Here is a 27306-nt window from a genome sequence, read left to right on the forward strand (position 1 = left end):
CAGAAGGGGGCAGCCGTGGGAGACAAGCCCAGCAATGCAGGCACCAAAGGGGGCGTGGGCCCTGTGCCAGGGATTTCCCACAGGAGAGCCACGCCCGGGTCTCCCCCGTGTGCTGCCGGTGGGGTGGGGGACACCACGGACGTGTCATTGAAAGGCTTTAATCTGCTGGGAAACCATCTCGGGGTGATCCAAGGAGGGGTGCGAGGGGAGCAGCCACGGACTGCGAGGAGCTGTGTGGTGCTCTCTCCTCCTTCCCCTCCCCGCGGTGGGGTGGAAAGGGGGGCAGGAGGGAGTGGAGATGTGCCCAGGGACACGGAGTCCTCCCCCACCCCCGCGTGTGAGCGCTCCTGGAACGGCTGTGTCGCGGTGGAAGGGCAGGAATCCCCTCCCAGAGCAGCTCTGCCCACCCGGGGGCTGCTGCAGGGCTGTTCCCCGTCCTGAGCTCTGTCCCCCACCTCCGCAGGAAGGGAGGCTGTGGAGACTCCATCAGCTGTTGCCATGACAGCCCCCGAGCACGGCTCCCTCCCCCATGCCGTTCCCCACCGTGCCAGCTCGGTATTCCCAGCTCCCCTGGGACTCACCCGCCGGCAGGGGCCGAGGCTGCGGGATCCCTTTCCCCCCTGCCGGTGCAGGGAAGCAGAAATGAGGCGTTTGGGTAGCCGATGTTCCCTTTCCCGGCTGGGAGCGGCGCTCCCGGCCCCCTGTGCATCCTCCCCAGCCCCAGGAGCACGGCAGGTCCCCCGTTGCTGCGGTGACAGTCTCCATGGAGACCGGGCCGGCACAGCTGCATCCCGGGGACCGCGGCAGGGGAGGCCGTGGGGTTCGTCCCCCTCCCCCACGGGGACACGCCGGCTCCCGGGGTGCGCTCAGCCCCCCAGGGGAGCGTGAAAATGGAAATCCCTCAAGTGGCAAGTGTGTGGAGGAATCCCAAGGAAACTAATTGGTTTTTCCCCCCAACCCTACTGTTGCTGCGCTGTCGTATTCTGCGAAGAGAGCTTTCCTTGGGGAACTGGGATAGCCATCGGGTGTAAGAAACCTGGAGTCTAGATTCTCAGATTGTCTGGTCTTGTTTTTAAGTGTGCTCTGGATGCTCTTTAACATGACAGAATCACCAGCATTCAGGTTAACAGAGCTTCCCTGACTCCCAGGGCTGCTTTTAGAAGACATGCTGTCAAGGCAACTTGATGTTTCAATATCTTGACTAGATCTGCTTGTCTCCTTGATGTTCTCCTTCCTTGGGGGCCAATCAGCAATCCTTGCCCTGACCCCCATTTTAGGGACTCCAGGGGGTAGAGGTAACGTGATGGGAACTCTCATTGCGAGGAGGCCCAACTGGTGCCATGACTGCAGATCCTAAGCTGCCATTCTGTGACCTAAAGCGCCTCATATAGAAATCATCCCGAGTGGACTTTTGAGGTGCCATCTGTTCCGACTGATACCCCAGTGGCAACAGCCCTTTCCGTCTGGGACCCGCTTCAAGCTGGTCATGGTCTTTCAGTATGTTCAACCTTAGTAAGTTCCAAGAAAAACCACAGTCATTTTCTGCTTTTTAAATGCCCAGTTCTCTTCTGGAGAATGGTCTCCAAAATATACAATCGTTGCATGAGATCTTAATCATGGACATTTAAGGACACAGTTAAATGCAGGAGGTCTAAAAAATTCAGATATTCAGTAGGTTTTGATAAGCAATAATATCCTTTAATTTCTGCATTTTAAGAAGTAGCCATGCTCCATCATATTCAAATAGCTTTAACATCACTCATGCTCCAAAATGTTGGAGTTATAATTGAATCGCTTATGCTTCTTTTAAGCCTAGAACAGAAAAAAAGAGAGAAAATCATTAATTCTTTATTACAGAACTTTTTTTGTAACTGACACTATCAAGGTGATTATTACACATAATTAATATTTTTAACAAACATTTTTTTAAATCACATTGATCATCATCACAAAAATGCAGCAATGTGTTACATGGTGGTGAGGAGTTTTCTAGATATTGTTGGGTTGCCTTTTGAAAAAATAATTCTGGGTTCTGATTTCAACAAATATATTTTTTTCCTTCTGAATTGATTAGCAGTACTTTTTAGATGGGTTAGTGAACACTGTTACAAGGCACAAGTAGGGAATTTCTCAGCTAAGGACACATACAGCATACATTTCTCCTGGAGAAATTATTTAAGAGCCAGATCAGGACTCCATTATAAAGACTTTACCATTTACAAGTCATACATCTTTGGTTGCTATTAGGTATTAACACTACTTACTCAACTTTCCGATTAATGTAAATATCGGATAAGTTAACTAAAAAAAAAAAAAAAGGAAGCTAATTAGCAAAAAGTGTACAAAATTGTAAGAGAGAATGGCTGTCAAGAATATTTATTTTGTGCTTTGCACAGCCTTATTTGCAGATTAGCTGCATAGTCCAGAAAGCATGTATTGCCTCTGACCAGAGTTTACAACATACAAAAAGGTTAAAGCTAAAGAGAAACACATACTTTTAAGTAACTTGATATGAAAAGTTATTTTATTTCCTTGGCTAATAAAATTGTCTACCACAGCTCCTGTATTATTCCAGCTTCACAAAGTCACAGAAATTAAATGCTTTCCCATACCTCATCAGAACAGAAGTGATTACAAAGCCTTTAGTACACTGCCCTTTGAGGAGCTAAAAAAACCATAATCCACAAACACATCCTTGCTGGTAGAAGACAAAAGCATGGGATTGTCAAGATAAAATCATGCATTGCTGTGTATATCCTTTAACACAAAGGAGTTAATAATTTTCAAAGGCTGAACCAATCACACAAAATGTGCCCTTTAAATATTTGCCAAATGTGTGCAGAGATGGTGCTGAACCAGCACTGCACTGACAATACAGCATTGTCTAAAATCAAGGCTCTCTGATGCTTCCAGGGAAACCAGCACTTTCTGCAGTCTCAGAACTACAGTACTTTGAACCACACTAATTAAATACCAAGCCAGGGCACCTTCTGCCTCCAAAGGCAGCATGTTTAAATTTCACTTGCCATATAAAGCACCTCTTTAAAATAGCTGCTCTTAATATAAAACTCAACACATAAGGAATACTTAAAATGCAGGCTGACTGCATCACACATAACAAGAACAGTGCGAGTCACCCAGGGTACTACTGTATTTGCACAGCCATTTACATAAACTCAGCTCTTCTCCTTTAATGCTGCTACAATCTTAGAATCATGGAATGGTTTGAGTTAGAAGGGACCTTAAAGATCATCCAGTTACCAGACCCCTGCCACAGGGATGCCACCCACTAGATCAGGTCTTGAACAACCCCAGGGATGGGCCATCCACAACTTCTCTGGGCAGCCTGTTCCCGTGCCTCACCATCCTCACAGGAAAGAACTTCTTACCATTTAATCTAAATCTTTAATTCTTTTAGTTTAAAACTGTTCCCCCTCGTGCTATCATTATTTGCTCAGGTAAAAAGTCTCCATCTTTTTTTAAGCCCTCCTTAAGAACTAAAAGGCTGCAATAAGGTCTCCTCAGAGCCTTCTCTTCTCCAGGCTGAACAATCCCATCTCTCTCAATCTGTCTTCTTAGAAGAGCTGCTCCAGCCCTCTTATCTTCATGGCCTTTCTCTGGACCTGCTCTAACTATTCCACACGTTTCTTGTCCTGAAGAATCGAGACCCGGATGCACTACTCCAGGTGGGGTCTAACGACAGAACACAGGGGAGACCAACCTCCTTCACCCTGCTGGCCCTGCTATGTTTGATGCAGACCAGGATATGGTTGGATTCCTGGGCTGCACTTGCAGCATTGTTGACTTCTGTACAGATTTTTGTCCAGCAGCACCCCATACTCCTTCTCCACACGACTGCTGTCAAAAAGTTCATCTCCCAGTCTGTACTCATGTCTAGGATTGCCCTGACCCAGGTGCAGCACCTTGCACTTGGAACTGTTGAACTTCATTAGGTTCTCACGGACCAGCTCCTTCAGCTTGTCAGTGTCTTCCTGGATGGCATCTCTTCCTTCTATTGTGTCAGCTGCAGCGCTCAGCTTTGTGCTGTCAATAATACTGCTGAAGTAACAGCAGTTTTCTAGTTAAATAATTAGAATAACTTTAGAAAGGCAGTCTACCCATGCTGCTGTTGCAAAACTACAGAATATTCAGCTAGAACTTTGTACAATTTTCAAACGCTCTTCTGCCCAAGAACGAGTCAGGCTGGTGAAACAACTTTGTGCACCATCAGATAAAGGAAGGGAAAACGCAAACACTGTGTGCCATGATAAACCTAATCTTCTGCCCATACTTTTCAACAGTGCCTATCAAAGAGTGTTTAAGCACTATTAACCTGTATGAAATGGCAACAGTTCATAGCACTTCCTAAAGATCTATACAGGCTTGCTTTTACAGGCACAACAGAAGGAAAATAGAATGAAAACTGATACGGCTTTAGGACAGGAGAACACCAGGCCAAAAGGGATCATAAAGGAAAAGTCAAGCTGAGAGTTGAACACAAAACATGCAGAAGTACAAGCATCCACTACCACAAGCTCCTCTTCACAATCTGCTGTGAAAGCCAAGATTTGCTCCTCTCTGCTCCCCTTCTACCATCAGTATCTCTGAAAGCGAAGTATACACCTTCTCCCCCGTCAAATGCTGTTCTACCAAAATAGATAACCTAGTAGTACAGGTTTCTCATTAACTTAAGGGCATAAGTTCACACAGCAACTCTAAAAATTCCTAAGCTTGGTGTTGACATTAAAAGCATCCAAACACCACAAGTTCTCCTACCTCTCCAAATTATATTTTTTTCCTTTGAAAGTTTTCAGGACAACAATCCTAAGTAAGGATACAGGTACACAACCATATCTATAATCATATAAAAAAAATATGACTAAGTGGCCTGCGTAACTCATTCTTGACCTGCTGTATACACAGTTTTGTCATTAGTTACGTGACCACACAGCGTATTTTCCAAAGGAAATTCTCAGTTCCTGACTCAGCTTTACGGATGTCTCACTCTGGGGACCAGCTGTTTCATGTTCTGCAGGTTTTTGCAGCTGTCCTCCTTCATCTGCTGCAGCAGCTGGAACACAGCCCATAAATTATTATGTTAATAGTTAATATCATACTCTGAAGAAATGAACTCCACTCTTGACTTTGTCTATATGAATTAAATCACTATTAAGTCAAATTTTTTGGAGACTGCAACCACCTGTCCATGTTTATTTCTCCAGACCATCCCAGCCTGGTGTCTAATTTGAGACCTAACAGTCTGGTGTAAAAGGTTTGATTAGCTCCAATCAAAATGAAGTGAAAACATTACATTTGATAACATTAAACATTGCTAAAGCACAGGTTCTGGGCACACTGGTTATCAGCTTTAATGAAAATAAACAATAACATCAATCTGTACTTTAACCTTTTCTCATATTCATTATTTGCAAAACATGACAGGATCAGAGACAGTGAATCCCACTTGATATAAGTGACCATCAGTTACCAGTAACGGGTGTTATTTAGAACAGAAAAGCATGCCAGAACATAAATATTAAGCAGCAAAATTGCTAACACAGAATATGCAATCTATTAAAATTATTTACAATTACAAGATAGGCAGTATGCTACCTACTTCTAAAGCCAAGAGCAGCATTTGTGAAGAGTAACAATTCCTACTTTGTTACTTTTTCAATACTGAAAAAAATACAGCTGAAGGTACAGCTATGAATATGTATGTGAACAGAATATGGCGAGGACAAACCCGCATAACCATGGAAATGTACATTTTTCCAACTCATTTCAACTTACTGAGGAGGCCAATAAAATCATCAGATGAACAGCTACATATAAAAAGCTGTAAATGAAAACCACATGCAAAAACTACTGAAAAGGTACATGAAAATTTAGTACTGATTATATCAATTAAAAATCTGAATAGAGAGTCAGGAGGATAATCAGAAAACCAATTATTTGCTTATCAAATTGCATACAATAATTAGAAAAGCAGTCCAAGTGTCTGTTCAAAATGGGTCTCAGACTCTTAGGACAAATTTTATTCTTAGGTTTTCACCAGTACCAGATGAACAAGTATCTAATCTCAGCTCAAAATGAGCACAAACCTAATCTTCATTCTTTTGCTTTCTATTTATACCTTTTAAAATCACTTTGCTGTCTCCTCCAAAGCCAAAGTTTTACGTGTACGACAAAGAACCACTCTTATAAAAGGACCACGTGGATGAACTGCAAGATGATTTTGCAGACTCCATCATTCTTAAAAGGCAGGTAAGTCAAGGATCTTGACTTCTTATTTGTCATGCCTGAAGTCAGACACCCAGAAATATGAAGACCTACCAGTCAAGATTTCATCTCGAGACCTCTGGAATACAAAGCAGCAAATACAAGTAGCTGATCAAGAAGAAATATATCACTCAAATCAGTTCAGGATAGTAAAAAAACCTCAACTAGTGCACAGTAATCAGTTTCTATCTTGGATCCAGTTAGACAAAGAGGATAATTCAACAACTACTTGTTAAAGTGAATGGAGAAAAGCAGCTTATGCCTAACACATCACTTCAGAGACCTTCTAAGACAGTTTTGCCTAGCTCCAGTTTACGTGGAATCATGCTCTTTTTCCCTGCAAAGTAGTCACTTTATCCACAACTGAGTCTTACTTGACAAGATTCAGCGATTACTCTTATCTGCTGAACATGATGAGACTCCAGATCCTGGAATCACGGGTGCTAATGATCCTAATAGTCTGATGTTGACAGAGATAGATTTGGGGGCACCAAATTATTCACGATTCATAACGTTCCAAAGGAAAGACTTCATACTTCACCATCAGCCCTCATTAAAAAGTGGCATTTTAAAATGAAAAATTTGGAAATGATTGAATCAGTTTCAACTTTTAGGAAAGGCTCACTTTTGCCAAGCCTGCATACCACACACCTGCTCCACTTCAAACAGTAAAACATAGTAGAGGGTGGTAATTGCAACATATATCCAGGTATACTTTAAAATCACCAAAACTGTAGGATAAGGAGATCAGAATAACATTTTACAGCAAGCAGTTGTTAAAAACTTAACTGAGATCTTCTCTGTTCCACAAGATTTACTAAAATACAGTCAATTTACAAAATGCAGTGCAACAACACACACATTACTGGCAGCAACCCTTGCTAACTTTTACTGGGAAAAGAAATGGCATCTGCATAAGCCCCTGAAAACTAGAAGCTCCTCTAAAACTAGGAAAATAAATGAGAACAAGGAAAAATATTTTATATATGAAAGCTTATCTATTTGTGTCACAAATTCTTACCTGAATTATAACAAATCAAACTGCAGGAGGGAATACTAATTTATCAGCCAATTAAGTTATTATATGTACAAAATAATGTCTAATTTCATAAAATTAATTCCTCAGAGAAGAAAAATTCAATTTATCCTTTTGAAATATTTTATCTGGTTACCTATTATTAACTTTATCCTTTTCTTCCCAGGATTACTTTCATAATTGTAATTGCAGGAAAGCTAAAAGGTTCGCCTTTCTGAGGAAGTTTTTACCAACTGAAAATCTATTTGAAGAACAGTGTTGGTATTTTACGAACTTACCAGTTTTATTTTTTTCAAACTTTGCAGAATTGCTGGCTTTGTGTTACTAGAATTGGTGACAGCTGTCAGCTCTGAACAGACAGACAGATTCCCTCAACCTCCCTTTCTTTTCCCTCCACTTCACCAATTTATGGGTCTACAAAATTTGTCACTGATTCACGTGTTTCCGCCTTTCTCTCTAAATGTTTTCTTGCACCCTAACCATCCAAAGAAAACCTTTGTTCTGAGGACACCGGGTGCCATCTGCTGCGATACACACAATGATCACCTGCACTGATCTGCGAGGATTTAGCACTGCTTTATTCTTAGCTTCATTCTCTGCTGAAGCAGCTGATGCAAATACACATGAACCTAGGCAAGGTTACATTGATTTTAGGGCGTAACAGTACTGTGACTCACTACCACCAGCTTCTGCACTCCTGCAGAGTGCCTCTCTAGAGCCAAAGCCAAGCTCGCTCTGCTTCCGCGGTGGAACATCCGGAGGATGCGCAGTCACTACAAAAGGGTGCTGAGCTGAGCACATCCACTGTGGCACTCGGCAGAATTTTCTCCCCCAGGTTTCAGGCCCTGGTAACCATGGCTGTAAACCATCAGCTGGCTCAGAGCACAGTGAACCAGCTGGCCTCCCTGTGCAGAAGACCATGAAGTCACACTCAATAATCATAATCTCCTGCAGTCAGTGGTAAACGCTCGTGACATAACCGGATGGTAAATGAAGCGTAATAAAAGCTATCAAACTGAGACAGATACAGCAACACAGGGGACAGTTAGCTCCCACCTGTGCACTTCAGCACATTTTGCTTCATTATGATTTCCTATTCATTATTCACCAAGCAAACAAAACAGTTATCTCAAAGCCAGAACTGCATCCTCTGTTTTCACATCCATTTCATACACATTAATCAAGACATGGACATCACAGTTCTCGAGTGTACAAGTAACTGTTGCTGTAACAAATACTTTAAAACTCCTTTTAACTGAGACAGAAAGGAAGAGTGAGAAAAGGACTGCACATCGTCATTCCTACTTCAACACTCATGTTCCATTATGGTACCAATGTCACCCATCCAGCTAATTAAGTGTAGAATCCCTTTCCGGAAAGCTAATTTACAGGATCTAAAAGAGAGATGATGACAAGTCTTACTGTATGCTACACTGTATTCTATTCCTGGAACAAAATTGTTAATAACAATTTACTTTTGAAAGGAGTGCTTGCTCTCTAGGAAACGAGTCTACATCAGTGACAACACGAGAGCAAATCATTCCAGCTCACAATACCATCTCTCAAGAAAGCACATCTTTAGTAACGACAAAGCAGTTTGATTTATACCCCTCCCTTTTCTTATTTTAAAGGGATGCCTACTTCCCAGTTCATAGCTGTTGCTATACTGCATGCCTGGGTAATGGCTGCAGAAATAGACTGCTCTTCCTAGTGTGAGGACTCTTACAAAAAGTTGTTTACTGACAAGTGTCCAAGTTAATCAATTACTAATATCTGATACTGTGACAATCTGACCTGTGAAGAGTCACAAACCAAACAAAAAAATCCAAACCAAAAGAAAAAATAAACAAACAAACAAAACCCCAAACCCAACCAAACAAAAACACACAAAAAAACCCCACGCACAAAAAACCCCACACACACCAAACCACCAGACCAAGAAACAACCTTCCCCAAAAAGGGCTGATACTTCCTGACCTAGGTACAGCTCGGTGTAAGTGCTACAAACTCCAGTAAGTACCAAGGATGCCCTTTCCTGAGGTCTGCATAGCACAAAGGCCCATACAAGTCCTTTCTCCTCCAGTGTGGCCATGATTTGTTTCCAGCATATCTTTGGTACCAATACAGAGACAGAATTTAGCCTGTGGTCTCTGAGCTGCTTCCCCTGGCTCTGTTCCTGCTGGCCATACTTGGCAAACAGTCATCACCGTGTCACATAACATGCCACAAACATCAGAGATGAGTGAGACTTCAGTTTGGAACAAGGGGAGAGAGGGTATCTAACCTACCATCTCTAAACTTCCAGTTGCTTCCACGTAGTCTGGAGTGCAACTCAAATCTAATTTAATTTTTTTTGTAACAGGTGTTGGACTGCATCACTAATTTGATAAAAGGATTATTTTAAAAATATAAGCCCATAATTTTGCTAGCATTTGAGATCTTTTTCTCAACACCATTAATACTCCTTTACTCTATCACTGCAGTTGCTTCTCCCTAAATTAATAATTTGGTAAAAGCATTGCAAGGAGCTGTTCTGGTGCATTCACAAAAGTCATCCAGCTCTCAAACCTTCATAGAGCACTATTTCTCCATAGGCTGGCTGATAATTAAGTCATGTGTTTAAGGGAGAAACAAAAGCAGCTTTTCAGGAGCAAAAGCTAAAATTTGCCTAAAATTAATAGGCTTTGTTTCCACAACCCTGATAATAATCATCTGGAGAGCCTTTCACATTCACACACATTCCTGAAGATGCTCTTGCAACTATTGCTCCTGCTTTAAAGGTATTGCTGCAGTGCTGGACAGAAGAATAACAAACAGAGGGATTATTACCAGACATCCACACCAGAAGTGTTCATCAATTTCTGCCTCACCACCACTCCTTTGCTTACGTCCCAGGCCTCTTCAGCAGTCAGTCACCTGCAGTCTCCTGTCACTCCAAGCCCAGCTACTGGGGGTGTTGGCAATCACCCTGCACAGTCCTACCTTCTCAACCCTGGGACCCTCTGCCATGCAGTGTTTTTGGCCCCAGCTCCCAATAGGAAAGAACAAACTCCATCAGTTTGGAATTTCAGACCTCAATTAAAGCCATTCAAAAGACAGCTGAGCATCTCATCAAACAAAATATCGTTTTCTTCAAGCTTCCAAATAACTAAAGGGTGCTCAATGAATTTGTTTCCTATCAGCTGATGTGAAAATACCAAGTAGATCATTACTTGATTCTATTACATTTCCTGTATATTAAAAAAAAAAAAAAAAAAAAAAAGGTAACTGGAAGTTCCACAGATAAAATCAAGCATTATGTTTGCAAAGGGAAAAACAAATTTAAGCTACTACTGAAATATAACATTAAAAGTACACACTCAAGAGTGAGTTTTCCTCCCCCCAAATGACCTATAAAAAACATCAGTTGGACTACCTAAATGGTATTTTTATGACAAAGACTTTAACATGAAGTTAAAATAGTTCTCCCTAAAATACATGTTTTGCTTTTGTGTGTAGTGATATAGACCATATATTTTTTTTGTATACATACATCTACATATATTTACACACAAGATGTTAATGTTACCTTTCCAAAGCTTCTCCAGACAGAAGTACTCAAACATAACATAAACAAACATGGTAATTAACCCTCATGTCATTTAAAGACTTAGCACAATTACTAGTGTTTTACACTAGTAAATGTGCTTAATGAACTGCATTCACTACTGCTATAAGAAGAAAACAAAATTAAAGCTAAACTCAAATGTTCATTGTATGTTTCTACAGGAAATTTTGTCTCTAATAACCTGGAATATACCCTTTGGCGTGAATCTTTTAGGTATTCAGATTATTTGAACTTTAGCCAAGTAAAGACAGAACAAAATAATTACATTGAAAATTACAGTCCAGACTATAAAGTCATACAAGGGCGACAGAGAGCAACAAAGATTCTTTTAACAGTTCACATATTTGAAGAGATAAGAAAGTGTGCAATTCTCAAACAACCCTTGCAAGAAGTACAGCAGTTTCCATTTCAAGTGACTGCCACATGCAGTCAAGTGTGCAACACCAAGAAAGGAAGTCAATTAAAAACTTTAGAGGAAGATAGTAATTTTCAGCTAAAACTTGAACAATTTTTTTCTTTTTTATCCTATGTTTGTGAACAACTGCAACATTCAAATTGAAATGTACCCGGTTGAACCCTCCACAGCCCTCCACTAAAAATCCTTTTGCAAAAAACCCTAAAAACTCAGTAATATTCTTTTCACCAACATGCAAATTTATGTTTTTTAAATGGTAAGTTTTGTATTACTATACTGCTAAACTCTTGAAAACATACTGGTATATCTGTGTAAAGAACTTGATCTAAAAGTGCAGATATACAGGAAATAAAAATAAACAAAATCCCCCTAATAAAAGTAGGTTAAAATAAAGGTTTTTAAAAAAGAGTTAATTGTTTATTTAGATACTGATCTTAGAAGACAAAACAAAAAGTTAGTAAGTAACAGATTTTATAATAAAGCAAGAATAATTTTCAGCAACTATTCATTTTTGTATGTTTTCCATTATTTTCATTTTTCTCTTAGACCATCAGCTTCATACTTTGCCAGCAATTATTTAACTCACAAACATGCAATCCCATTTATAAGCCAAACTCTGGTGTCCTTTCAGTGGAACACTGAAACAGGCTTCAAAATCAGTTATGCATCAATTTGCAAAGGATTCTAAAATGACTGCCACTAGCAACCACCTAGACCACTGTAAGGGTGATATTGACGGATTACTGAAGGCTGCATTACTCTCATATACTCCACCCCAAAGTGGAGAACTGAATACTGGGTGCAAACGTCTTTTTGGAACCACCTTTTGTGTTTTCTGAAGCCTACTTTATCCATACAAGCAAACAAAAATGCCAACCAGTTGAAAAAATGTTTTTCTTCAGACAATTAAACTGTTCACATAGAAGGCATGGCAACAGATTCAGTAAGCCACATATTTTTAGAGGAGTGCTTATGGTAACCCTCCCCAGTGCTCCGATGTAACAGATCCTCCAAAGCTAAAAAGGCTGTGGTCTTTGTCCAAGGAAGACGTTTATTTACTAGTTTGGTTTCATTCAGAGTTAAAGACAGGGTCATCCCACAGACCAAAAAGGAAAACCATCTTGAATTACCGTTTGACACACATACTGTGTAAATCTAACCTTATGAGGAACCATAAATCCACCAGAATAAAAAAAAAAGCTTTCAGGCTTCTCTAACTCTTATATAACATAAGCAGGCATGACATCAGAAATCCCTGGGGATAATTCACTTTCCTGTTTTTGACAAAACACATATAAAAAGCTTTTTGTCCTTGACAACCACATTTATTTTCCAAATATATGCATTACACATGTATTTTCTAAAATACCATATTCATGAATATAAAGGAATAAAGAGTTCAACCTCCACATAGGATTGTATTTAGCTTTTTTTGTTAATTTTCCTTTAAAATGTCATTTAAAATTAAGACTAAAAGAAACTCAGGTTTTAAGTAAGACTTCACCAGTTTTTGGGGTATGAAAATACATCAGAAAAATATGGATAACCACACAACTGACAAGAGTTTAAGGGCACTAGGTGTTCTATCACCTGCTGACAAAGATGAGTATGTTCCATCCATTACCAACATCACCTCAAAAACTGCAAAGGATGTCTGAAGCTTTCAATGCGAAATGCAAAATTACATATAAACCCACAAAGACCTCCAAAAACCTAGCAGGGAACAGAGTACAACTATAGAAACCTTGTACTCTGCTAGATGAACGAATTTACAATGGCATTCTCCTTTTCCATATGGGAACGTGCACAAAAACAGGAGGCAAAAAAGCCAGATCAGTAGTACATAAACTATTACTCTACACCTAAAACACTTCAAGTACTAATAATGGTGAATGAAACAATGTAGAAAGGGACAAAAACATACCTGCACAAACATGCAGTTACTCAGCAGAAATCTGCGTCCTGCATGATTGCAACACATATGGTTTAGAAAATAATAAAGGTAGATAAAAATATTTCAGTTGATTCATTTCTTGTGAGTGCTGTGCTACGAGTGGGTGTTCAGGCTGAACAGAAGAACAACTCTTCATATGCAGAAAATCAAGAAAAGTTACTTAGAAATTCTCTCAGCAGTGACCAACAGGTAGATGAGACCCTTAGGTTTGATGATGTAGGTACGTTATGTTCTACAGTCCTACCACAGACTATATGGTCAAAGCAACTGAGAGCATCCAAGCAGACAGCACTTAGATTTTAAAGATAACTCAGTGAGTGACTGGTATGGCTATCTCCAACAACCATCACAGGAAAATCATACCTACCTGGCCACCTACATCAACTCCTCAGGAGCAATTGTGAAAGTCTGTGCTCACTGTGTGAAGCAAGCTACACCAACTTGCAATACCAGGGAGAAGCAAATAAGCAATTCGAGTCATGAATCCAGACAGTCAAGCTGGCAAATCAGGATACAAACTGAGAAGAGCAAGCAAGGTGGCAGCGACATCTAAAAACACACTTTGCAATTTAAATAAGAATCAGTCTATTACAAGCACACATATGCCAGCAGTACTGGCACTTCATCCATATATCTTTAAACCTAAGAGGAAAATTTAGATGGATGGCTGGATACTACTAGCTGTCTCAAAGCATAAGTAAACTTCTGTGTGTTTGACCTGCTCACCTCTCCATGCAGGTCTTTTATCAACTGCCTCTCTAGCCCAAATTACTCCTTACAAGATTCATTCACTTTTCTATAAGTTGGGCTACAACTCACAGATCCCACAAAAATAAGCCTCCAGCCAAACACCCCAAACACAGTCCATCCAGCATTTCCATTTGAGGTTTTCTTCATTATAATCTAAAGAAGTGTCATGGAAAAATCTTTTTGCCTTATGTCATTTTTTTTCCTCTAGTCATGGTCAGTAAAAGGAAATATCTACATCTGTTCCTGGTTCACATGCACGAAAAACATTTTATAAAATGAAAACAGATTTGAAATCATTTAAATTCCAATACTAAAGCTTCAAAAGTAAATTACCTACAGAAAGTACATGTGTGGGTGTATTCCTGTTTCACTGCATCAACAGCCTTAATCAGGCTTGCATACTATTTCTGATTATGGTTCATTATATAAAATCACGTTGATAACAGTTCGGCAAGAACGTTCCTTAACCCTTCCTGAAAAAAGGAAGTATCATTCTTGCACCAGTTTTCACCCTTGCTGTCTGTGTTTGGGGGTGACTTTCTCTGGCCACCCCGATTTTGTGGAAGCCATGACAGCCAACTGTAAACCACAGGAAGCACCTTGAACACTCTCCATCAGTAAAAAGGCTGCAGCTCCTCACTATGCTGAGTATGGTTGACTCCTGCAGATGACTCCCCAGCTCCACATGCCCCTGCGACCCCCAGGTCCCTGCAGATCCCCCCCAAAAAGCAGACTTGGAAGGCTAAAGCCCCTCCCTGCTCACAGGAAGTCAAAATTATTCCAATTGGATCAGCTGGAGCCACTTATCTCCTGCTCACAAGCTGCAGGCCTTGCTCAGAGTTCTGAGTAGTTAGGAATACAAACACTACTTTGAAGCCAAATATGCCTTTTTTGCTTCACAGGGCTGCATTTTCTTAAGCATGCACAGCTTGTTTTTTGGTTTCGTGTCTACTCTTTTATTAGTCCAAAATAGGGATTTTATCAATATTATCAATATTAATTTTCTGTTAGCCAGATCAATATCTGAAAACTACTCGAAAATATCAGCAATTTTGAAGCATAGCTTGTAATTTCTCGGTAGGATTTCTGATCAGAAAAGGATCATACCTGTGCTTCACAATCTGCTTGTTAAATTTCAAGATAAACTGGATCTTGATTTTACCCTGTAAAGACTAGATTAATTTGTACCTCCTTCAATTGAGAAACTTTGCTCAGTGATAAAAGCAATTCACTTTTCCATACTGCAACATGGAGATTTTTTCCTAGAGAAAAGCTTTTGGAAAAATGGTTGTTTTTTATGACAATTTCAGTAGCTGATTCAGTGAACTGTCTAATGCTAGCACTACTCAGTTTTCATCATAAGGCAAAACTTTATCCTCCCACTAAAGAAATCCTCTTCAGTAATTACATGAGTTTAAGTCTCTAGGATTTTACTTTCTACATAGAAAGATGCCAATATAATTAAGCTGTTTTATGTGAACATATGTGTTTGGAGGAGGGTTGTGGGGAAAGGAAAAAAAAAATGAAAAAAAATTACCCCACCAGATCACTTTGCATTGTAACCCTCAGGAAATCAACTCTATTCTCCAAGCCTAATATGAGCACAGCAATGAGACTAGAGCAGAGAAATCTAAGCCTAATATGAGCACAGCAATGAGATTAGAGCAGAAAAATCTATCTGGAGCAGGTTGCACCCAAAAAGTTACACCTAAAAACACTGGATGGCTAAATCCACAGATACTTCTTTTTTTCACTACTTTGTACTTCATGCCAACCACACAGTCATCCTTTCCCAAATTCAGTGAGTCAGTTTTTGAAGTAGCAAGACATGGCTCAAAGTAAGATCACAGTTTTAAAACTGCCCAATGAGCGCAGATTCTGAAGATCACAGAAGAGCTTCAAAATACTAACTTTTATAAGAAAAAAATATTTGCTTTCCTTCCAAGTAAAGTACTTAGGCCAGTTTCTGCTCCCCTGTACGTTAGTACAGACTTGCCAGAATTTCCACTGAGGATGAGCACTCATTCTAGTTGAAAATCTTCTCAGAAATGAAACACACAAAATTTCTGATAGTCTTGAGTGGTTCACTTCAGAAGAGAGAGGAAATTTTTGGTAAATCTTTCTTAATAGGACAAAAAAAATACGAGTCCTGGAAGAAAATCCTACAGTGAAACAAAACAGAATTTTAAATCTTTAGTCTGTTTCTGAAGTTCTGAAAGGGGTGGGGGGCAACTTGTGTGATAGAAAGTCGTGGTGTGTACACTGAAATATTACAAACAGTTCTCTTGCTGCAGAAACAGAAAATCTCTATAAAGCAACCAACAAATATACATAATTAATTATAAATCATAACCATGACTTATGGATGCCAAAACATAGCTTAAAAAGCAGTCACGTAAGTTAATATGTGAAAAATGTCTTCAGGGGTTTCAAGTGCAAATAGTTCAACATGAGGTTGGGGAAATTCCTCAGTCAGACTTCTAGAAACTTCAGGAAAACACAGCATGAGATATGCAACTATTTGTTTGCTCCAACCTTTCTCTTCCAAAAAAACCAGATACAGCACGTGCATGATTCAGACCTGCTCTTGGCTATTGTTCTTACATTAGATGAAATTACCAAGTTTTATCAGAAAGAGAAACTAGCTTAAAAGAATAGACGTTTTTGTATTGCCATCTCAGACAAAAAGCAGGAGCAAAGCCCTTGAAGACTTGAAACTTGCATCGGTCCAAAGTTTCAGCTAAAAACTTGGCTATTACTTCTGTATTGCAAATCTGTCTCCCAAAATCCACGCGCTACTCTACTGCAATGGCTTTTAAAAAGGATCGTTAGATCACAACAGGCCGTAAACTAAAACAAAGAAAGAAAAATACAAGAAACATAATAGAAAATGTTTGGGGATTGTTAGTACAGCTTAATGCAGCTTTTGGAAACTAAATTACTTTCAAAAGTAATTTCTTTCAAAACTAAATTACTTTCAAAAGTTGACTTCAAAACACTTATTTAAGACCTATGGCTTGAGACATCAGCTATTCACAAGGTTGTCTGTCAAATTACAAAAAATAAGCATTTTCATGTTTTGGTAATTTGCAAGTATACGCAATCAGAGTTTGAGAACTACCATCTAACAGGTTATTTTTAAAGCTAGCTAGAGGACTTCTATAACAGCAACTGCGCTAACAAAAACCTCTTTCCTTGAAAGCCCTGTCTTTATTGAATCTAAAACACGAGCATTTAAGTCAAGTCTTTTCTGAATTGCCCCATAAAGGAGACTTTAGGTCTGCCCTTACTGATTATAGATCAAATCTACAAAACCACACTCTCCAAACTACCATTAATTAGCTAGAGTGGCACTCTCCACCCACAGCTCACAGAAAACCTTTTGACAAAGCCATGGGAGATAATAGGATAATGTAAGTCAAAAACACAAGAATGGAAATGCACAAGATAATTTTAGCAGTCAGAGGATCTGAATAATAAGAAAATAAACAGTGAAGGAAAAGGATGTGCCTGGAAAGACAAGAAACCTAAACACCTTCTTTTCCTTAATGCCATTTATCCATTCACTTATCAGAGCCAATAATGAAACTACTACAAAGCCTTCTTTCTAAAACAGAAGAGAAAGCTTTGATTTCAAGGTGCAAAGTGCATGATATACCATCAACAGTACCTACCTTAAACTGAAAAATCTGTATACACTGGGAGATGTTATAGAGCTGTGCACTGCTACTATGCAACAGTACTGTATAAATGATAATTAAAAAAAAAAAAAAAAAAGAAAGAGGCAGCTTGTGATTCTGACATATTCTAAATTACCTGTGCAAAGAGGGCACCAGGAACAGACCGGTATCACCATTTTTCAAACCACATTTTTTGAGAATCAGTATCATAACTTCCCACTCATACAAGGTCATTGCATCAACTCCCACTAACTCTATCTTACTTAACTTCAAGAAGGAAAGTCATCAGTTCAAAGTGTGTCAAGAGAAAATATTTTAGTTGTAAGTATATGTGGAATGAGAGCAAAATAGGAAAGTACAGGGAGAGAAAAAAAGCAGAATGTAAGGCTGCTTGAAAGTCACATGTAAAGAAACTGGGAGGATGCTGCATTAGTGCTAATACACATGAAAATTAAATCAATGGATCTCCTTCCACTGCTTCTGCAGATCATCACTTAGAGATTGAAGCATCTGGGAATCAAGGAATAACATTCCTTTGAATATGTCATAATCTCGACTACATGATGCTAAAATTCTCAAGTTCATTACACTTCACAGACTGAACAGGATGATTATTGCTGCTGTGAGAACTAAGTTTTAGCAAACCAGGTTACATCTGAAATCTTTGTGAGAACTATTCACCTTCCAAGTACAGACAAGAAAAAAAATCTTGAGGAACAGAAGAAAGTTTTAATTCTTCAGTTCTTACTTAGCAGTTTGTTTTCATCTAAATTACATACCCAAAGTAAAGTAATGCAGTCCTATACTACTAAAGCATTTGGAAAAAGGAATAAATTATAAAAAGATTGTTTATTTTAGAGTACAGTGTCCTGGTTTTGGCTGGGATAACTTTCTTCATAGTGACTACTACGGGGATGTGTTTTGGATTTGTGCTGAACACAGAGTTGATGATATAGAGATGTTTTTGTTATTGCTGAGCAGGGCTTACACAGAGCCAAGGCCTTTTCTGCTTTTCATACAGCAACACTGGTGAAGGAGTTGGGGGTGCATGGGAGGTTGGGAGGGGACACAGCCAAGGGCAGGTGACCCCAGCTGACCAAAGGGGTATTCCAGACCATGTGATATCATGCTCAGTATATAAAGTTGGGGGAAGAAGGAGGAGGAGGGGGACATTTGAAGTGATGGTGTTTGTCTTCTCAAGTCACTGGTGCACATGATGGGGCCCTGCTCTCCTGGAGATGGATGAACACCTGTCTGCCCATGGAAAGCACTCAGTTAATTCCCTGTTTTGCTCTGCTTGTGTGAACAGCTTCTGCTTTCTCTATTAAACTGTCTTTATCTCAACCCATAAGTTTTCTACCATTTAGCCTTCTAATTCTCTCCCCAATCCTGCTGGTGGGAGGTGAGCAAGCAGCTGCATGGGGCTTGGCTGCTGACTGGGATTAAACCACAACAGTAATTCAAATGTTTCATTTTTTTCCATTGCATGAACATTATTTTTATTTTGATACACTTTTTGCTGCAGTACATTAGCCCACAGGCCAAGTGATAGACCAGCAGAACCCAACTCATATCAAGAGTAACACATTCCTCCCCACCTCACGTCTCCTCAAACAAGAGGTCAGAGTTCCCTCTAGGTGTGTCCACTGAAGAAAACAACAGCATCGAGAACACAGACCTAAACTGAACTTCATTAAAGACAGAAGGCAATGTTCAGTGCAGAGATTAAGTGAAAGTTGGAGAAACAGGAACAATGATGAGAACTATTTGTGAAGGTAATGCAAGCCCAGCCGGAAAGATTAGCTTCCAGTTCTAAAAACTACAATGTAAAGTTCATAAATAGAAAATTATTTAAAATACTACTAAGAAAATTATTTCTTAACTGAGTTATGTCTCAGCACAGGAGCTACTATTTGTACTTAAAATACTGTAAAAGCACACCTTTATCATCACTGATAATACAGGAATTTCTATACAGATAGGCCAAAAAAACTACACCTGCATTTCTGGGAAACTACTCAGCAGGTAACAAATTACTGCACTGTTTTTGATTTGCTGGTAATATGCAGCGCTATAACAATCTGGTGAGCAGTCTGAACAGATGCTGACTGATAATGAGAAGAAGTGGCAGCAGAAAAATGCTGTGTTTCTAGGGTATTGATCCTCACAAATATGACTTTAAATCAACAACCCAACTGCCAGCAGAGAGGCTGTATTAGCACATCATTCCTGTGGCTAATCATCAATAGTTAATCAGCAGAGGAGAAAACGAGCAGAGAGAAGCCATTGGTGCATATAAAAAATTACCAGATACCCTGAAATACTTGTGCAAAATTAAACACATTGGTAATGGGAAGACAAGAACCCTTTACTAAGAAACAGCACTATTATGCATGAACGGGACATGTAAGCCATTTATTATCCAAATCACTATTCAAAGCAAAGCATAAGTAAGCAGATAGTACTGTACTTCTATATTTTGCAGTTAAAGTCATTTCACACATAATGAATATTTAAAAATTACTCTTCTGCAGTCTTAGATGCTTTGATAATTTTTTAAAGTCTTTTTCTAACACTTCCATGTTGTCAGGTAAAATGTTTATAACTGCCAAGCTGAGGGACTCAACAAGAATGCAGAGTTCCTACCAGTGGCTTTAAAAGCCTTGATTTGGGTAAAAAAAAAGAAAAATACAAAAATTCTCTTTTCTCCTTCTGGGTATACTCAGACTTTAATTATGATTTAGTGATCCTTTTCATCAAACTAGTTTGTCACACACTGCCAACAACTCAATGTCTTCTTTTGAGAGCAGATCATCATTGTCAAGTATCTAGGAACTAACAGGTTAAGAATTACAAATCAAACTTCAGGCTCATAAGCATCTGGCTTAAAAAATTATTTGTTTTCAACTAGTACTGACTCTAATATTCTGCATAAAACCCCCTTTTCAGTAGAACAAATTAACATAATTTATCCTCTTGTTAAATCTATAAAATAAATGCAAGGATAGGATGATGATCTGATTTTAAGTGGGTTTTTTGGCTAGCTAACAAAGATGACTTTAAAGTCAAATAATTAACAAACCAAGCAGTACACCAGGCTGCCCCACAGAAGAGGTGCAATAGCGAGGTATTAAACTCTTTAAGCCAATGGAAAAAAAAAAAATTCACTGCTAAAGAGCCCCCATTATCAACAAGTTACAGTTTTGGCCAGAGAACACATTACTGTAGTGTGCAATGTGGTATGTGGCTGCTTCTCTGAAGAAGTCACTAGCCAGAATAAAAACAGACATCTTAGAAGTATGGATCTCTCTTCAAGATAGGGGTCCCCTCTGGATCTTTTTACACTCTCTCTCTCTCTCTCTGTATAGATACATATACACATATATAGTACATACGTATGTGTGTATATATATGTATATATATAGTGTATATATATACTGTATGTATATATATATAGAAAGGCACTGTCAGTGAGTAATGAAAGACTGACAAAAATCTACTGTGAAACAATCCCCAAGTACACCTTCCATTTAAGAAGAAAACATGCAGATATATCCAATGTAATTGCATACATTTATTTTCAATTGTCTTGCCATTACCTCAAAACCTGAGTGTTATTTCCTTTTTCTCCAAAATCAAGGGACAAATTTTTTTCTATATCCTTGATATGCACAAGTATTTACTGTGTACATCAAGGATACAGAATGCATTTTGCATACATTAATAATTCAAGAATACTAGGGGGTTTCCTGTGAAGTAGAGACAGAAACTTTAGTCACTGGCTCTATTAACCTGCACAACAATTGGGTTTCCCTTCCACACTCCTTCCTAAGGATGCATGCAGGAATGTGTCAAAGATTTTCACAACAGACAACAGAATGATTCTGATTCACTTCCAAAGTCAAAATTGAAAACAAAAACACGAAAACCAAGTATTTAAAAGATGGAGTAATGAGCTGCAACTGTAGCCTTCTCCTCTACTACTTCCAAATTATGAGATTAATTTCCCAATTCTTGTGCATTATACCACCTTATATAGTAGAATAAAAAAATTAATCATCCTACACATCATGCCACCTCCATTTTTAGGTTCAATTTTTAGTATTCCTACACTACGTTTTCAGTACTAGTTCTACCTACTATGTCAGCAGCAGGAGATAAGAGTCATCAGAAGACAATGATATTTCAACTAGTTACGGCTGTGCCAATGAAGAATTTGCGGCAAGATGAAAAAACCCAACTGAAACTGGAGAACAGCACTAAACAAACTTTCCTCTGCTTTTTGCAAAAGGTTATTCTTTGGCCTGGTGTAGTAAGGGAGAGGGATTTTGCTACAGAGATTCAGGAGACTGAAGCCTAAGTCCTATGCGCCATTGAAATCCAACTGAGTACATTCACGCATGAAATCCCAGTAACGCACAGAACTTGTCCTGGCCATCCCATTAATGTCGAAAGTTACAACACAGTAACAGCTTTTATCTGATACCCCACAGCTCTAACAACCAGAGAGAAACAAAAAGAATGCACTAACATGACCTACACTTCCAAATTTTTCCAAACAAAATGACATTTCTGTGATTCCTTACAAACCGAGAACTTACAGAGTTTCATAATTTGCATGGTCCTGGAGCTAGCTGCTCAGATCAATTATTTAACCAATGCTGATGTGCATTGGTTAAACAATTGGTTAACAACTGCTCTTCATTTACAATAGTTAAGGCAGTTCTGAACTGGAAGACAGCATTAATCCTAATTAGCTTCAATCCCATCACCAGAAAGAGCTGGATCATCATTCTACTGAAGATTTCTCAACTTAGTGCTTAGGAGATCCCCTGTTGAGAATTCTTTTGAGTTCTTGTCTTGTGCTGTCGTGAGCTTCCTGAATATCTACACCTGTGTAACGCACTTCTCAGAGACGCCTGGGAAAAAAAAGAATCAATAAAACTATAGAAGTCTCCTGTCAAATGAATTGTTCTGATCGTAGTGCTCAGAAAAGGAGGAACACTTGGGGCAAACTGCAGTTTGAGCAAATCAGGAACACACCATATAAGGACCCCGTGTTCTGCTTTGTCCAATCTTTTCCCCTCTTTTCTTGTCTTTCTTAAATTCAGTGGGCTTTATGTTTTGGGTTTGTGGGGGTTTTTTTAATTGCTTTCCAACAGGGATAAATCAAAGGTAACTGAGGAGTTTCTATGAAACCAAGCTGAAGGCTCCAACTTTCAAGGTAACTGAAAGAATAAACTCCCGAAACACCACTGGCCCAGTGGAACAAATTGAATTGAAAAAATTGGACAAAACGAACATTGGTAAGAAGAAAACATAAAGGATGGAAAGTAACTAAACCATCAACTCCCACCCTGCAGCCCTGACTCACATTACCAGTGGTTGCTGAGACCGACAGGCCCCATTTATTAGTACAGTCCTGGTGCTCTCCTCTCCCCAGCAGATGGATCGGTACATCCTTTCTGTACATGAAAGACGAGAGCTGGAACCAAGCCTGCAGATGCCTGGCAAAGCAAGCAGCAGAATCAGCAGCACAAGTAGCCACTTAGGATTGCAAAGGTCTAGATTTGACCCAGCTGTTTCTCAGTGAATGTCTAGACTAGTCCTCACTAAAGCACCAATTTCACAATTTACTCCATACCAAGAACTTTACACCTCTCATCGATGGAAATCAGCAGCCAGTTAATATCCAAAATGTTGGTGGATTTTTTTGGGGTTTATTTTCCCCCTTTTGGAGTGAGGGAGAAGGAGTAAAAAAAAAAAGGGGATTGATGGATAGTAAATCTAGTCACAAACGCATCACTTCCTTAGCGAGCAGACTAAATGCAGTACCCCTACAAGAGATCTCCTTGAAAAATAAACCAACAGACTGGGGAAATGATTTACATAGTGAAAACTCTTGTATGTTGACAAAGAACAGAAACTTCAAAAGGAGTACTTGTCAAAAGACCCAATCTAACATGCACGAGGTAGGCCAGGAAATCTTCACATGACAGGGCTGCTTTTCACATGTCTTTAAACGTGAAGCCAGTAGCTGCTAATTGGTAAGAATGGAGGAGATCCCACCCAACACCTGCTACAGCAATTCGGTTTAATAGCAGTCCTTCAGTAGCTTTGACAATTACTCCCACACTCCCCTGTGAGAGACTAATGGTTTGCTAAAAATAAAACAGAGATTAGCGTCTACATCGAGCCGCCGAGATAGCCACTATTCGACAGAAGGCATATGCAACAACCTTGTGGTGAGCCAATGCCCGGAGTTCAAGGGATTCCATCCTGCATCTAGAGATTTGAGTGCCTGGCTAAAATGGCAGGATGCAGCATTACTTTTTGTTCATTTTATTATTTTCTACAGCCTGCATCTTAGCACACAGTCATAATGTTCATACTTATGCAGTGGGGAATAATCAGTATCAACCTCAATTTGTGTACAGCAGCTGCTAAAAGCTGAAGTTGCCAAGAAACCTAAGATGACAAAGCAAAACACACACACACCCCACACCTCCCCCCCGAACAGTACCAGCAATTAGTGATATTTTCACTAGTATGTGAATCTTTAGCAAGCAGACCAAGACTTACCAAGTCACAAGGACAGGGAAGGATGGGAAAAAGAAAAGAAAATACCTTCTAAATTTTTTTCTGAATATGATATATGATTGTCAAAACCAACCATAAATAGCTTGCACGTAGGATGAAGTAACAAGGACCATATTGGTCTTCCAAAAGAATTGCTCTTATCTGTTTTAAAATACAGGAACTAACAGACCACAAAAGCAGACAATATAAAAAAGAAAGCATTTTTTAAAACCACATACTTATTTAGTTTTGTAAGAAAATGTCTGACTCCACAACAAAAAAATTATACAGATTTAGTTTTGCCTTATGCTAAATACTAAGAAAACCATCTAAATTTACAGTGGGAAAAATTTAATCTTTTATCAAACACAGTAGGAAGAAAAAGGGCTCCATGTGATGAATAAAATACTGTGTACAGAAAAAAGCCTCCCAAACAACCCTGACCTTGTTTTATGGAAGCAAGCCAAATTAATTCCATCCTTCAAATCTACAAGACACTGGTGTCACACAGGAGAAACACTTTACATTAATTATAGTTGCTCTCAAAAGAAAGTATCCATCATTTGAAATGATTACTGTCTTACCTGGTCAAATGGGTTAAATTAAGAAAAGACATCAAAAACTACAGGTCTAGATTCCCCCCTTAGAAATAACAAGGAAATTTCTGTCTGCCTAGGAGGATAAGAGTAGCCAAAACTCCACTTGTTTTTCAGTTGTGTGAAAAACTTACATTTTAAAAAGATAAGGGGACATCACAGATGAGGCCACTTGCAACAAATACGTCTTCTTCAAGATACCACCAGATGCCAGGTGGCAATGTCAGAAGGTGAGACGAGACAGAACACCTGAAGAATATCCAGGCAACTCCATAAGAAAAGATTCAGGGCTAAGAGGCAACAGAACTGTAGCTCAGATGTTCCTTCCCTTCAGCCTTGAGATGTAATGACCAATACCTTGATTTAACAATCATCAGTTAGGAACAATATCCATCACTTTCAAGTCACATTTTCTCTAGTGCCTTTTATTTGGTTTCATAGCTACCAAATATTTTTCATTATCTACAATATAAATATTATTAAATAGAAAACAGTTCAAAAATCACCAGAAACATGGTAATTAAAATTTAACATTATTGCATATAAAGAGGGGATCGTTCACTATGTCCTTCAGTTGAAAGATGAAGGTATTACATGATATGGATGTGAAGTTTACAAATAAGGATGTAAAGGTTTCAATCCCACAGAAATTATTGGGTTGCTTATGCCTCAGCACTTACACTCAGGCAAGACCCACCAAAAAAACTGCAGAAGTATGACACTAATGTTTCTTAGGCAGTGAAGACCTTCCATTGATCTCTTCAGCCTCCATTAAGACATCACCAAGGAAGCTGAAACTGTAAAGCACAAATTCCACACAATTCTTGTGTAAATCAAGAAGCACTAAAATATCAAATTTTAAGGCCAGCTTTTATATTTCATGATTTTCTTTTCAAAATACTTTCCACTGAAAGGACAGAGATAAAAATAAGGAAACCAGAGCATCAGAAAACCATTAGTTAAATGGTCTACAAGGTTAACATGTATCTCTACAAAAACAACCTGTACACAATAATTTCTATTAGGGCAAATTACATTTTACCAGAGAGAAAGAAATAACTAAGACCAAACTGGCAAATGTCACTGTTACCACAGAAATTTCTTTTCAGACTTGTGTGAAGAAAAATATCACCAGCTTGTTCACAATCAAGGCCTCCCACATGATTATGTGGCACATGTGAAAATAATTTGTTGATTCTAAATCTTGTATTGATGCACATAATCTGCCTTTGTCTCATAAAATACAGATTATATGTGCAAAGAAATTCCCTTTATTGTGTTTTACTATCATTCAAAGAGCGCATCAAACTTCTGTTTTACCTAGAAAAGCAAATGGCTACTGAATATACCGGTTTAAAGACATTTTCTCACACAGTATGACATTTTCTTTTAATCAACTGGGACTCATTTTAGTATTTAACACAGTGGAAGACATGTTTTTATTTCAAACTTCATTGCAATATTGCAAAGTGACAAAGAGAAGCTTTTGACACAGATACTGCATGGGCCAATCAAGGCTGATGCACGGCTGGGCCTGCTCTTCACAAACCAGGATGGCCTGGCTGGGGACGGCCACGGCAGCCTTGGCTACAGTGACCAGAAAGAGAGGTGGTTAAAAACTTGAGGGAAATGACAAAAAAGAGTAGTACAGCACACAACTCTGGGCTTTGGAAGAGGTGCTATGGGAAACCAAGACACCTTTGGCTAAATAGTAAAGTCCTGATTGAGTCCATGGCAAAATAAAGCTCGATACAGGAGGCAGAAGCAGGCAGCCACTCACAAGGAAGAATTCGGAATCATCATTCAGGCACAAAGGCAGCATCAGGAAATTCATATACCACCACTACACGTGACCACCAGTAATTTAAGACATAAAAATAACTTGAGATGAAAAAAAATCACTTTAGTAAGTGGATTAAGAAATAAACCAAAATGCTGATAGATTCAAAAGAATTTAAGAGCAACCTTGCATATTACTGATCCATTATTTCTTTGTTCATAAAAAACTATGATGGAAACACAACAAGCAAATTCCTACATTGGAGATTCTGAATCTCAAACCATTGAATTAGCTCCTCTTATTTCCCTCTACTACCTAGATTTCACGGGTATTCTGCACAGCTCCACATCATGCCCTAACAGTTCCCCTAACAGACCCTGATGATACTGCTACGAAGACACTACGTAACCCACTTCAGAAACAGCACATCAACAGCACATCAACAACACATTCCAACCTCATGGAATACAGCTCAAAGAAACAGATTTCCCCCTTCCCGAAGTGATTATCCAGTCATTAAAGACATGGGTATACCTTATTTTACGCAAAGATCAAATACCCTAAAACTTTACTTTATATTACTGCCCATTTGCTTAAAATACTAAAAATTAAAATCCCAGAATGAAA

At 39.1% G+C, this 27306-nt stretch overlaps 1 protein-coding gene across 1 annotated transcript in view; it reads right to left on the bottom strand.

Annotated features, from left to right (window-relative positions):
* SIPA1L1 (signal induced proliferation associated 1 like 1) overlaps positions 1 to 27306 on the bottom strand; it is a 195459-nt gene that overhangs the window by 63853 nt on the left and 104300 nt on the right. Inside the window, 6 exon segments of the mRNA XM_066186979.1 lie at positions 82 to 865; positions 964 to 991; positions 994 to 1287; positions 1289 to 1399; positions 1401 to 1469; positions 1471 to 1812. Of these exon segments, the coding sequence (XP_066043076.1) occupies positions 82 to 865; positions 964 to 991; positions 994 to 1287; positions 1289 to 1399; positions 1401 to 1469; positions 1471 to 1488 (1304 nt within the window). The 5' untranslated portion in view covers positions 1489 to 1812.

This window comes from Chamaea fasciata, unplaced genomic scaffold (assembly GCF_029207755.1).
Source record: "Chamaea fasciata isolate MVZ Bird 193981 ecotype frontalis unplaced genomic scaffold, bChaFas1.0.hap1 SCAF_7, whole genome shotgun sequence".
In the NCBI taxonomy this organism is placed as follows: domain Eukaryota; kingdom Metazoa; phylum Chordata; class Aves; order Passeriformes; family Sylviidae; genus Chamaea; species Chamaea fasciata.